The 15,000-nt window shown below is 38.2% G+C and overlaps 1 protein-coding gene across 2 annotated transcripts in view; it reads left to right on the top strand.

Moving 5' to 3' along the window:
- Positions 1-15,000, top strand: part of capn5b (calpain 5b) — a 138,263-nt gene that overhangs the window by 30,088 nt on the left and 93,175 nt on the right. For both annotated transcript variants that reach the window (XM_061898927.1, XM_061898926.1), the window contains exon 2: positions 6,399-6,572. In XM_061898927.1, the coding sequence (XP_061754911.1) occupies positions 6,408-6,572 (165 nt within the window). In that variant the 5' untranslated portion in view covers positions 6,399-6,407. The remainder of the gene's footprint in view (positions 1-6,398; positions 6,573-15,000) is intronic.

Raw genomic sequence — 15,000 nt, 5'->3', positions numbered from 1 at the left:
TTTATCATTTTCAAAATTCAAAAACAGTGCATTTGTAGTAAGAAACAGTTAAATGAATTCACATCACATTTATTATGTTATGTATATAAAATGTGTGCAAAACTAGAACATACAGTAAGTGCCATACAGTAAAGGAGCTGGTGGGATCTCTCAGTGAGGTGGCTCGCTGCGGTCAGTCATATTTTACAACTGTCTGCATTACGTTATTTACAATAACTACATCCTTTGTTGATTTTTTGATTTTATATGTCCGCATTGCGATTAATCCAAAAATTTATTATTTCCCCCGCCTTTAGTATCTAGAAACTTTGACGCATGCTATTTAGTTCCAATGATAGCTCTGCATCGTCGGCATTCGGGCTCGTTGGTGTAAAATCGATACTATGGTGGTAACAAGATGGAGCTCAATCACCCAGGTAAGACATCAATATTAATATTTACGAGATTGAACAATCATGTTTGCCGGGGAAGAATTAGGTTAAATGATAGAGAGCTTTATCTAGTGGCGCAGTTATCGATCACGACTCGGAACGGCTCCATTTTAGCGCAGCCCAGCCCAGACTGGCTGTTCCCCGAGTCGGCTGATCAATGTGGGCATGTCTGCCGCTCTCTGCATTGCTGTGCTAATTAGGCCCTGGAGGACATCAGCACATTGGCAGATTCATCATTTGGACCCGGTGGATTCAAGTATCTGCACACTCGTGGTTTGGTTCCCTAGTTTGGTGCGAACCATTCAGCAGGTATCTTTGTCATGTGACCAAAGGCTGCACAATTAAGAAAATATGCATAAAGTAAGGACTTGATTGGACGTCCAAACCAAAATGCCGTCTGCTGGATTGGTTACTTTTCCATTATGTTATATTTACATTCCCAGCTTCGAAGGCCCGAGGGTGCTTTGTAATTCTTGCCAAATTTTGTTGGGTTAAAAGAAACTCTGGTGCGCATCCCTTGCTAATACGTTAGTTAGTCAAGACTAGTGTTTTGGCACCGGGACCAAAGTGTATTTCGATACTTTTAGATACTTTTCAAAATAAAGGGTACCACAAAAAATTTCAGTGTCAGTTTAATTCATACTTGCCAACCTTAAGACCTCCAATTTCGGGAGGTGGGAGATGGGGGGCGTGATCGGGGGTGGGGTGGAGGCGTGTTTGGGGCGGGGGGCGTGGTTAAGAGGAAAGGAATATAACTCACCAACTCGAGTATTTCATATATATATATGTATATATATATATATATATATATATATATATGTATGTAGGTGTGGGAAAAATCACAAGACTACTTCATCTCTACAGAACTGTTTCATGAGGGGTTCCCTTAATCATCAAGAGATGATTGTGATTTTTCCCACACCTACATATTGCGCTCTACCACGGTATCGAGCACTATTCTCTGGATAATCCAATCAAGACATACATATATATATATATATATATATATATATATATATATATATATATATATATATATATATATGAAATACTTGACTTTCAGTGAATTGTAGCTATATATATTTATTTTATTATATATATAAATAAAATAAATATTTGAATTTCCGACGGCACCTATAAAAACAGTTGTTCTACTAACTGTACTGTGCTTGCTGGTTACTAAAAAAAAACAACAACACTTACCTTTCACTATTTGAGTAACCTTTGTTCTGCCATTTGCGTACTGGCGAGCGATCTCCGAATACGGCAACATATCCTTCACGGATTTGTTGTAGACATCCGCAAAGGAGAACACGATGTTGCTTCCAGCTATCAGCATAGCCATCTTTGTCTCAGCATAAGTTACACCATCGGGTCTCCATTTTGTGAGGTGGCCTATAATACTGGGTTGTGAACGATGCTGCGTTGCGGACGCTTTGTGCTTCGCTGACCGTTCATGACTGAGTATATCCGTTCGGCCACCGTGTTCAAAGGAGAAGTCTGTTCTACAAAATTTACAGGCAACATACCCCTTCCCCTTCGAACTTACCTGGATAAACAGAAATTCTTTTTTCCATTCATTTTGGAATTTGCAAGCGTATTTCTTAATTTTGCTCGTCGACGGTGTAATATATGGGTTGGAGTCAATAACCAGGCGAGGTGATGAAGTTACGTCTCTTTACTGTGCGCTTCAGAACAGACTCCCTAATGCATATGTTCCTTGACTGCACTTAAATGAAGAATATATGTAGATTAATAATAAATGATATTATATTATTTATTATTTTAATTGTTTATTGTGAGCGAACTATGGTGCTGAATTTCCCCCAGGGATCAATAAAGTACTTTCTATTCTATTCTATGTACAGTAGATGGCAGTATTGTCCTGTTTAAGAGGGTCACTACATTGCTGAGTCAGGTCCGCATGGAGCTGGAGGGGGCGTGGCCTCCAGCTCTACCTGAATTTCGGGAGGTTTTCGGGAGAAAATTTGTCCCGGGAGGTTTTCGGGAGAGGTGCTGAATTTCGGGAGTCTCCCGAAAAATCCGGGAGGGTTGGCAAGTATGGTTTTATTTTTAACAGAAAATCTTATGATACATAAAAATGTTGTTTCCTATTTAAATAAATAAACAATTATGGCATTAAATAAGATAACATATTAAGAGAGGTGGTAGTAACGCGCTACATTTACTCCGTTACATCTACTTGAGTAACTTTTGGGATAAATTGTACTTCTAAGAGTAGTTTTAATGCAACATACTTTTACTTAAGTATATTTATAGAGAAGAAAGGCTACTTTTACTCCGCTCCTCTTATCTGCATTCAACTCGGTACTCGCTACTGATTTTTATCGATCTGTTAATGTACCTTTTGTTTGTTTTGTTTTGTCAGACAGACCTTCAAAGTAGGATCCATCACATGCATGCGTTTCACCAATCAGATGCAGTCACTGGTGACGTTTGACTCCGTTTCACCAATCAAATGCAGTCACTGGTGACTTTTGACTCCGTTTCACCAATCAAATGCAGTCACTGGTGACTTTTGACTCCGTTTCACCAATCAAACAGAGCCAGGCAGTCACATGATTAACCGCACACTTTTTTTAAAATTATAAACCTTTATTTATAAATTTCAACATTTACAAACAATTGAAAATAATAATCAAAGTAAGTACAAAAACAGCGCCGGGGGTTGTAAATTCAAAGTAACTAAATTAGAATGCAAAAAAAAAGATATATATATATATATGTAATAAACAAAGTCCAAAGCCATAAGCTCTCAGTAAATAACTTAAATTTGGAACACAGCATCATCGTTTTCCCAGCTTTTTGGTTGTTAGAGGTAGAGTGTTTTAATGTAGAGTTTTAAATCTTTTTTAAAGGCACAAAAAAACAGGTCGGGTATTGAGAAACTTACATTTATGAATATAAAACTTAGCCAATAGTATAATGAGGTTGCAAATGTAAATTTAATTTTCAATGTTTTTTATAAACACAGTGTAAAAACAAATATATATTATGTAATGTATATTATTGTTTTAGTTGCTTAAGAGATATTCCTGGCTCTTAATTTTTCAATCCATATTTTTATGTTTTTGTGCATTACTTGTTGCCGTCATTATTAAACGAACAGGTTACTCATCAGTTACTCAGTACTTGAGTAGTTTTTTCCCAACATAATTTTCACTTTTACTCAAGTAAATATTTGGGTGACTACTCCTTACTTTTACTTGAGTAATACATCTCTAAAGTAACAGTACTCTTACTTGAGTACAATATCTGGCTACTCTACCCACATCTGCATATTAAACAACTTCTCTTTTAGTGGTAAGTAAGCCAAAGGGTTAAAAAGGCTCCTACTGTGGCTGCTAACCTACACACTAAAAGATGCTGGGTTATTTTGATAACCCAATTTATGAGTTGCGAGTGTTGGGTTAAATTTTGGAATTCTTTTTATGAAGAGCAATCTATTTTTTGGGTTATAAGGGAATTTTTTTAACAAAATTTGTGGGTTTTCAAAACTACGAACCATTTTTGGGTTGTTTTTTTAATTAGTAACACATTTTGGGGTAAAAAGATTTTTTTTTTTTAAATTAAAAAGGTACTTTTTTCTTGAAGGGAAGTTGATTATGGATTAATCTCATTAAGGTTATTTACAATCACACAGCTTATGTGTACAAAGATATTTGAGCATGCTGTATAGGACTACCATGACAATACAACGCAATTCTTGTAAAAAAAAAAAGAATGTCAGTCATATCTTGCTTTTGAGTATATTTTAATGCAATAAAAATCATTTTGATCAGTAGTTGAGAAGGAGTAGGACAAACCAGCAGTTAAATTGATCATTTTTAACCAAGTATTGGAACAAGGAGATGCTAAATTGCTCAACCCAATAGTTGGGTTTGGAATAACCCAACATTGTAGTGGACATACTTTGCTTTTGTTTTAAATAAATTAAACCCAATAGTTAGGTTATGAATCAACCAACATTGAGTTAACATAACTCAACTTTTGGGTGAAATAATTCAACCCAATACTTTGGTTGGGAGTAACCCAACATTAAGTTATCATAACTTCACTATTTGGTTAAATAATACAACGCAAAAGTTGGGTTGAAAAAATAAACCCAAAACGTTGAGTTAAAATAACTCAAATAAGAGGTCCGTCCTTTTCCGAACCTATTCTGAGTTGGGTAAAATTGGGTTAATTTTCAACTCAACATTTTTAGTGTGTATGCAGTAACTTATTGTGTCATTTCCCATTCTACTATTTGACAAGCTGTAGAAAATGGATTATTAATCTACTTGTTCATTTACTGTTAATATCTGCTTACTTTTTGTTTTACGTGTTCTGTCTACACTTCTGTTAAAATGTAATACTGAACTATTCTTGTGTTGTTTTGATATTTCACATTAGTTTTGGCTGATACCACAAATTTGGGTATCAATCCAATACCAAATAGTTACAGGATCATACATTGTTCATATTCAAAGTCCTCATGTGTCCAAGGACACGTTTTATGATTTAATGAACAATAAAAAAAGGCAAAAGATTTTGTAACAATAAGAAATATAGATGTATTCATTGTAATATTGACTATATACGGCTTTCGTAGTTGGTATCATTACAGTCGATGTGTGTGTAGATCCACCCATTTGTTTACATTGAGGAACCCAAGCTTACTCACCTATTTCTCCATGTTTTAATCTATTTTAGCTAGAGTAGCAGAGTCTAGTGATAATGTTACTTGACAATGATAAGATACTGAGAAATTTAGTTTATTTGCCACGATGGAGGTGATTGTAGGTTGGTAACCTTTAGCCTCTGTCAGTCGAGTGACCAAATCAGTCATAGAGTTTGAAGTTTCAAGTTTATTCACAATACCATATAACAATTACAGTAGTGGTGAAATGTCATCATTTAAAGATGTTGGTACGTGAAAGGGTCCCCCAAATAAGCTAAAATAAGCTTTTGACAAGGGGTCTAGAGGACAGTATATATATGGAAAGATGAAACATGGTAGCAAGCACAACAACAAAAAACTAAAACAAAACAACAATAACGCTATATAATAAACACGTGATAATAGTACTAAAGCAAACATACACATACATTCATACAACCATGCAAAACCCAACAGTACACTACCCCACATGAGGCATTAAAGATAGGTGGTCAATAGGTAAGTTTTCAGTTTCTTTTTGAAGTTGGAGAATGGATACAGCATCTTGAGGCTCTCATTAACCTGGTTCCAGATCTTTGGTCCCCTGCATACAACACTGTGAGCGGTACAAGCCAGTAGACGATGTTTACCTGTTATCAGATTTAAGTTACGAGTGTTGTGGGCATGCTGGGGATGGTAGATAGGAACCAAGCTACAGAGCCTAAGATTCAGCCTGTAAATGACTTGATAGGTTAAACAAGCATTTTGATAAATATTGAACTCTGTCAGTCTTAAGAGATGATATTTATGAAATAGATGACGAGTGGGGGCATTAAACTTGGACCATGACAGGGCCCGTATAATTTTCTTTTGCATGGATTTTAATTTGTGAGATCATCTGATTTGGAAGGCATTTATCGGCAGGGGCCGATCATGTTCTTTTCAACAAAAATTGTCTGATACTTATAGATGACAAATTGATCGGCAGAGCTCTACGACCAAGACTATTTCTGTGACATATTTGTCATTTAAGCGTGCTTTCAGCTGTCATTTCAACATTGCTTCTTGTCTGTAGTCCAAGATTGGTCTCAGCCCCCTTGTTAGCGCACACCTGGATTTGGATAATCATATTCCGACTTGACCAAATGTACCGTACTGGTACAGCAAATGCACCACAGTTCCTATTAACCAAACCAAGCATGACAAGTGTGAACACAGTTTCAGGGGCATAATAAACAGACACATTAAAAAAGATCATGAAGTCTTTGCTGAGAAGATCTATTGACCGATCTCGTCCTCCACAGGGCTGCAGTATGTTTGCGTCGGTGAAGGCCTTCGAGGGGCAGCAGTACTCCACCCTGAAGAGGCAGTGCCTGCAAAGCGGCCTGCTCTTCGAAGACCCCCGCTTTCCTGCGTTCGATGACTCGCTCTTTCACCACGGCAACAGGATCGGACGTGTGGTGTGGAAGAGGCCGCGGGTAAGTTGCTGGAAACGGTTATCAGTTAAATTTAGGAACTTATTTACGGGTGTTTGGCGAATGTTGACAACCATCAACAAAACCTTATCCAATGGAACCTCGATTTACAAATTTAATTTCTTCTTGAGCATGGTTCGTTAATCGAAAAGATCATATAGTGGAGCACAGTTCCTCATAAGAAACGATGTAAACATGAGTAATTGGTTCTCTAGCCTTGACAAAAGTCCCTATTTTGGTAAAATAATGCACGCTTTGAAGACACCATAATACACATGTACAGAGGGGCAAAAAAGTATTTAGCCAGTCACCGATTGTACAAGTTCTCCCGCTTAAAATTATGACAGAGGTCTGTAATTTTCATCATAGGTACACTTCAACTGTGAGAGACAGAATGCGGAAAAAAATCCAGGAATTCACATTGTAGGAATTTAAAATAATTTATTTGTAAATTATGGTGGAAAATAAGTATTTGGTCAACCATTCAAAGCTCTCACTGATGGAAGGAGGTTTTGCTCAAAATCTCACGATACATGGCCCCATTCATTCTTTCCTTAACACGGATCAATCGTCCTGTCCCCTTAGCAGAAAAACAACCCCAAAGCATGATGTTTCCACCCCCATGATTCACAGTAGGTGTGGTGTTCTTGGGATGCAACTCAGTATTCTTCTTCCTCCAAACACGACGAGTTGAGTTTATACCAAAAACTTATATATTGGTTTCATCTGACCACATGACATTCTCCCAATCCTCTGCTGTATCATCCATGTATCCATTTTGGTATAAACTCAACTCGTCATATTTTGGCCAGGGGTGCGACTTAAACTCAGGAGTGACTTATGTGGGAAATTATTAACACATTACCGTAAAATATCAAATAATATTATTTAGCTCATTCACGTAAGAGACTAGACGTATAAGATTTCATGGGATTTATCGATTAGGAGTGACAGATTGTTTGTTAAACGTATAGCATGTTCTATATGTTATAGTTATTTCAATGACTCTTAACATAATATGTTACGTTAACATACTAGGCACCTTCTCAGTTGGTTATTTATGTGTCATATAACATACACTTATTCAGCCTGTTGTTCACTATTCTTTATTTATTTTAAATTGCCTTTCGAATGTCTATTCTTGGTGTTGGGTTTTATCAAATAAATTTACCCCAAAAATGCGACTTATACTCCAGTGCGACTTAAATATGTTTTTCCCCTTTATTGTGCATTTTCAGCAGGTGCGACTTATACTCTGGAGCGACTTATACTCCATACTCCAGTGCGACTTATATATGTTTTTCCCCTTCTTTATTATGCATTTTCAGCAGGTGCAACTTATACTCCGAAAAATACGGAGTATAAGTATATATATATATATATATATATATATATATATATATATATATATATATATATATATATATATATATATATCAATCAATCAATCAATCAATGTTTACTTATATAGCCCTAAATCACTAGTGTCTCAAAGGGCTGCACAAACCACTACGACATCCTCGGTAGGCCCACATAAGGACAAGGAAAACTCACACCCAGTGGGACGTCGGTGACAATGATGACAATGAGAACCTTGGAGAGGAGGAAAGCAATGGATGTCGAGCGGGTCTAACATGATAATATATATATATATATATATATATATATATATATATATATATATATATATATATATATATATATATATATATATATATATATATATATATATATATACATATATATATATATATATATACATATATATATATATATATATGTATATATATATATGTATATATATATATATATATACATATATATATATATATATGTATATATATATATATATATACATATATATATATATATATATATATATATATATGTATATATATATATATTTTTAAAGACCACAGTCTCCTTTTGGCTGAAGTGCTCCGTTTTCTTGCTGCCCTCAGTCTCCTCTCAAATAAAAGCTGTCGTTCTCCTCTTTAGTTGTTAGTTTGTCTCATTACAATGATGTGGCATGGTTTTCATCGTTTCCCCAATCGTGTTTATGAGGTCTGTAAAATGAGAAGAAGCCAAAGAACCATAGTGTCTGGTATCATTTATCCTGATGCCATTTAGGGCTGCGTTCTCTTGCTGCCCTCAATCTCCCCTCTCATAAAATGTGTCTCCTCATCTTGGCAAACAGCCAGGCGACCTGTAATTAGCCCGTATTGTTGTTGTCTTGTCACAACCGATGTCCTCAATGCAACATGGGTTTGGTCTTTTCTCTACTGGTGTTTGCAGGGTTTTTGGAAGAAGAATGCTAAAATACATAGCGTCTAAAATCATGTATCCTGATTTCATTCATTTATTGTCAGTGCTTATAATAACGGCGTTACTTATTAACTTTTACTAGTAACAAGCAATCTAAGTAATTTTACCTACGTTACAACACCGTCACATATGTGTTTGATGTAACGTGGCCCTTTTGATGTTGTTTTATGTCTACAAGACAGCGTCAGAAGTTCAATGCAGGAAAACCTTTTTTACTAACGAAAGCAACAACTAGCACAACATTAACATGAACTTGATATCAAACAGAAGAAGGCAACATCACACAGCCAACAACAGGTAATACACACAGATATACACTACTACTACTACGAGGGAATAATGAACAAGAAATCAATGATGGAAGTGACAAGCTTGTAATCCAAAACACCCAGTTTGTGAACATCGAATCACATTCAATCTTTTTAATAAACAGAGGCGACACAAACCAGTGAATAGGCTCCACAGAGTTCCCGACACTACCGCTGCCAAGCAAACGAACACAGCTGAGCTAAGATCCTGCGCGGAGCTCGCGCTCGGTGACGTCACACGTCACTTGGCGACAAGCAGCACCTATTAAAGGCGCACGCACACTGCTCTCATGAAATGTCTCTCAACTGCATATGCCAGATAATTTAAGGTTTTAATTACTTTCCCTCATAATTAATTACATTTATCAAAGAGTAATTTTGTTAGTAAATTAATTACTTTTTGGTAAATAATTGAGTAACTAAAATTACTTACATTTTAAAAACATTTTGTCTGAACACAGTTAATTATTAGGTTGTTGTTTTGTTGATATCCTTAATATATTCATACATTATGTCAGGTTTCTATCCAATTTGTGCTCTTACACATGTTTAGATTTTTTAAATCTTATTTTTTCTATATTTTATTTTGTACTTTTATGTTATTTTTACTTGTATTATTTGTTAATTAGTTTCATTTGTATTTATATATACATTGACTCTTTTTCTCGTTTCTACCAATTGCTCTTCCTTTTTCTTTATTTGCTCTCTCACTATTATAAAATGTCAAAATTCTAAACACAGAAAGTGGAGAAACTATCATTAACTGGTTTATATAAGCTGTGATTTTTCCTTTTTCTTTTTAGACATGTAAGTATAAACAAATGACGTTTCTTCAGTTCAGCATGTCTGGAACAAATGAAACCCAAAAAATAAAATAGTAAATTATATCTAGAAAGAAATAACAAATTATATGAAAAGGGAAAAATAAAAATAAAGGAATAGAAGATAGATACATGAATAAAAACAAAATCAGTAATCATTAATCTTTTTTTTTCTTTACATAAATGTATGGCAATAATGTATGCAGACAGGCTGTGGTTGTGCATGGCACAACCTCCTTCTGCCTGTGCGTCGCTGCAGCGACAGCCAGCGTGCATTGCCATGGAAACTGGGTCACGCAGATTATATGTTTTGGTCCGTGCGGATGTCAGTCATGCGGACTGAGCGCTGCGAGATGAGCGGAAGGGAAAGAGGAAGGGAAGAAAAGCAGGAGGATCCTCTCTTTCAGAGCCAGCCGAGCACATTGTAGCTGTGATAATATATAAATATATGTATTTATATACATATATATATATATATATATATATATATATATATATATATATATATATATATATATATATATATATATATATATATATACATCTATATATACATCTATATATATACATCTATATATATATATATATATATATAGATGTATATATATATATATGTATATATTTATATAGATGTATATATTTATATATAATCACAGCTACAATACACGGAGGAAATACTTCTTGGAATTGGCCCCATTGTTATCATTAAATTGGCAATAGAAGCTAAAAATAAAGTCAGTGTGTTTGTTTTCTCTTGGACACTACAATACATTATATTACTTTATTGTGTCCGGTGGCTAATATGAAGTATTACATCAAGGAGAAACCCTGTATGTAGTTAAGCCGGATGTATAGTGTAGCGCTTTTATTTTTAAGCCGAAAAAGTGTGTGATCGTTTTGAGAAAGCGTCTCTATGTTTTGATGTCGAATCGTCTGTTTGTAATAAAAAAGTCTCCTTTAGTTAAGTTAAAGCTAAAGTACCAATCATTGTCACACACATACGAGATGTGGCGAAATTATTCTCTGCATTTGACCGATCACCCTTGATCACCCCCTGGGAGGTGAGGGGAGCAGTGGGCAGCAGCGGTGCCGCGCCCGGGAATCATTTATGGTGCTGAGTGCCAAGCAGGGAGGTAATGGGTTCCATTTTTATAGTCTTTGGTATGACTCGGCCGGGATTTGAACTCACGACCTACCGATCTCAGGGCGGACACTCTAACCAGTAGGCTAGTGGTTCTCAAATGGGGATATTCGTACCCCTGGGGGTACTTGAAGGTATGCCAAGGGGTACGTGAGATTTTTAAAAAATATTCTAAAAATAGCAACAATTCAAAAATCCTTTATAAATATATTTATTGAATAATACTTCAACAAAATATGAATGTAAGTTCATAAACTGTGAAAAGAAATGCAACAATGCAATATTCAGTGTTGACAGCTAGATTTTTTGTGGACATGTTCCATAAATATTGATGTTAAAGATGTCTTTTTTTGTGAAGAAATGTTTAGAATGAAGTTGATGAATCCAGATGGATCTCTATTACAATCCCCAAAGAGGGCACTTTAAAAGCATACTGAAACCCACAACTACCCACCACACAGTCTGATAGTTTATATATCAATGATGAAATATTAACATTGCAACACATGCCAATACGGCCTTTTTAGTTTACTAAATTACAATTTTAAATTTCCCGGGAGTTTCGTCTTGGAAACGTTGTGTAATAATGACGTGTATGCAAGACGTCATGGGTTTTTAGGAAATATGAGCGCTGCACACACACACAGCTAAAAGTCGTCTGCTTTAACAGCATAATTACACAGTATTTTGGAGATCTGTGTTGGTGAATCTTTTGCAATTTGTTCAATTAATATTGGAGAAGTCAAAGTATAAAGATGGAGGTGGGAAGCTTTAGCCTTTAGCCACACAAACACACGGTGATTCCTTGTTTAAAATTCCTGGAGGTGAAGCTTTACTATGGATCAGAGCGCGGTCAATCGAACATGAATCAAGACGGAATGTCAACCAGCAGGTTTCGGTGAGAAAATTGTGGTTAAAAAGTCGCTTCTTACCGGAGAAAAGCTGAGCTTGTGTCGTCCATGCAGCTGCCGTCGACTCCCCTGAGACACTGCACGTCAACACTCCCGTGGAGACACCCTTTCGACTATCAGGTACTATTAAACTCACTAAAACACTAGCAACACAATAGAAAGATAAGGGATTTCCCAGAATTATCCTAGTAAATGTGTCTAAAAACATCGGAATCCGTCCCAATGCAATCGCGTTTTTTTTTCTTTACTTTTTTTTTTTTTCTAGTCCGTCGCTATCAATATCCTCAAACACGAATCTTTCATCCTCGCTCAAATTAATGGGGAAATTGTCGTTTTCTCGGTCCGAATAGCACTTTTTGTTGGAGGCTCCCATTAAAAACAATGTGAATATGTGAGGAGCCCTCAAACGGGTGACGTCATCGTCTGCGACTTCCGGTAGAGGCAGGGGTTTCTCTTAGCACCGAAAGTTGCGAACTTTATCGTGGATGTTCTCTACTATATCCTTTCAGCAAAAATATGGCAATATCGCGAAAGGATCAAGTATGACACATATAATGGACCTGCCATCCCCGTTTAAATAAGAAAATCTCATTTCAGTAGGCCTTTAAGTTGATGATTACTTCTGTGTAGGAATCTGCATTTAGAATTGAATCACTTGTTTAGTTTTCAACAAGTTTTTAGTTGGTTTTTTTTTTTGTATCTTTTTTTTCCAAAAAGTTCAAAAAAGACCATTACAAATGAGCAATATTTTGCACTGTTATACAATTTAATAAATCAGAAACTGATCACATAGTGCTGTATTTTACTTCATCTCTTTTTTTCAACCAAAAATGCTTTTCTCTGATAATGGGGTACTTGAATTAAAAACATGTTCACAGGGGGTACATCACTGAAAAAAGGTGGAGAACCACTGCACTAGGCCACTAGATGGATCTCTATTACAATCCCCAAAGAGGGCTCTTTAAGTTGATGATTACTTCTATGTGTAGAAATCATTATTTATAATTTAATCGCTTATTTATTTTTCAACAAGTTTTTAGTTATTTTTATATGTTTTTTTTCCAAATAGTTCAAGAAAGACAACTACAACTGAGCAATATTTTGCACTGTTATACAATTTTGTATAACAGTGCACGATAAACTGCCACCTTATCGTGATAGAGGAGTTTGCGTGTCCCAATGATCCTAGGAGCTATGTTGTCCGGGGGCTTTAAACCCCCTGGTAGGGTCTCCCAAGGCAAACAGGTTCTAGGTGAGGGATCAGACAAAGAGCAGCTCGAAGACCTCTATGAAGAACACAAAACATGGACCCAGATTTCCCTTGCCCGGACGCGGGTCACCGGGGCCCCCCTCTGGAGCCAGGCCCGGATGTGGGGCACGATGGCGAGCGCCTGGTGGCCGGGCCTGTTCCCTTGGTGCCTGGCCGGGCACAGCCCGAAGAGGCAACGTGGGTCCCCCCTCCAATGGGCTCACCCATAGCAGGGGCCATAGAGGTCGGGTGCAATGTGAGCTGGGCGGAAGCTGAAGGCAGGACACTTGGCGGTCCGTTCCTCGGCTACAGAAGCTAGCTCTTGGGACGTGGAACGTCACGTCACTGGGGGGTAAAGAGCCTGAGCTAGTGCGCGAAGTGGAGAAGTTCCGGCTGGATATAGTCGGACTCACTTCGACGCACAGCAAGGGCTCTGGAACCACTTCTCTCGAGGGGGACTGGACCCTCTTCCACTCTGGCATTGCCGACAGTGAGAGGCGACGGGCTGGGGTGGCAATTCTGGTTGCCCCCCGGCTTAAAGCCTGCACGTTGGAGTTCAACCCGGTGGACGAAAGGGTAGCCTCCCTCCGCCTTCGGGTGGGGGGACGGGTCCTGACTGTTGTTTGTGCTTACGCACCAAACAGCAGTTCAGAGTACCCACCCTTTTTGGGTACACTCGAGGGAGTACTGGAAAGTGCTCCCCCGGGTGATTCCCTTGTCCTACTGGGGGACTTCAACGCTCATGTTGGCAACGACAGTGAAACCTGGAGAGGCGTGATTGGGAAGAATGGCCGCCCGGATCTGAACCCGAGTGGTGTTTTGTTATTGGACTTTTGTGCTCGTCACAGTTTGTCGATAACAAACACCATGTTCAAACATAAGGGTGTCCATATGTGCACTTGGCACCAGGACACCCTAGGCCGCAGTTCCATGATCGACTTTGTAGTTGTGTCATCGGATTTGCGGCCTTATGTTTTGGACACTCGGGTGAAGAGAGGGGCGGAGCTTTCTACCGATCACCACCTGGTGGTGAGTTGGCTGCGATGGTGGGGGAGGATGCCGGACAGACCTGGCAGGCCCAAACGCATTGTAAGGGTCTGCTGGGAACGTCTGGCAGAGTCTCCTGTCAGAGAAAGTTTCAATTCCTACCTCCGGAAGAACTTCAAACATGTCACGAGGGAGGTGCTGGACATTGAGTCCGAGTGGACCATGTTCCGCACCTCTATTGTCGATGCGGCTGATCGGAGGTGTGGCCGCAAGGTAGTTGGTGCCTGTCGGGGCGGCAATCCTAAAGCCCCTTGGTGGACACCAGCGGTGAGGGATGCCGTCAAGCTGAAGAAGGAGTCCTATCGGGTCCTTTTGGCTCATAGGACTCCAGAGGCAGTGGACGGGTACCGACAGGCCAAGCGGTGTACAGCTTCAGCGGAGGCAAAAACTCGGACATGGGAGGAGTTCGGGGAAGCCAAGGAAAACGACTTCCGGACGGCTTCGAAGCAATTCTGGACCACCGTCCGCCGCCTCAGGAAGGGGAAGCAGTGCACTATCAACACCGTGTATGGTGCGGATGGTGTTCGGCTGACCTCAACTGCGGATGTTGTGGATAGGTGGAAGGAATACTTCGAAGACCTCCTCAATCCCACCAACACGTCTTCCTATGAGGAAGCAGTGCCTGGGAA

Source organism: Nerophis ophidion, linkage group LG04, assembly GCF_033978795.1.
Source record: "Nerophis ophidion isolate RoL-2023_Sa linkage group LG04, RoL_Noph_v1.0, whole genome shotgun sequence".
Taxonomy (NCBI): Eukaryota; Metazoa; Chordata; class Actinopteri; order Syngnathiformes; family Syngnathidae; genus Nerophis; species Nerophis ophidion.
The sequence above is the reverse complement of the archived record's forward strand: the minus strand, read 5'-3'. Positions and strand labels throughout refer to the sequence as shown.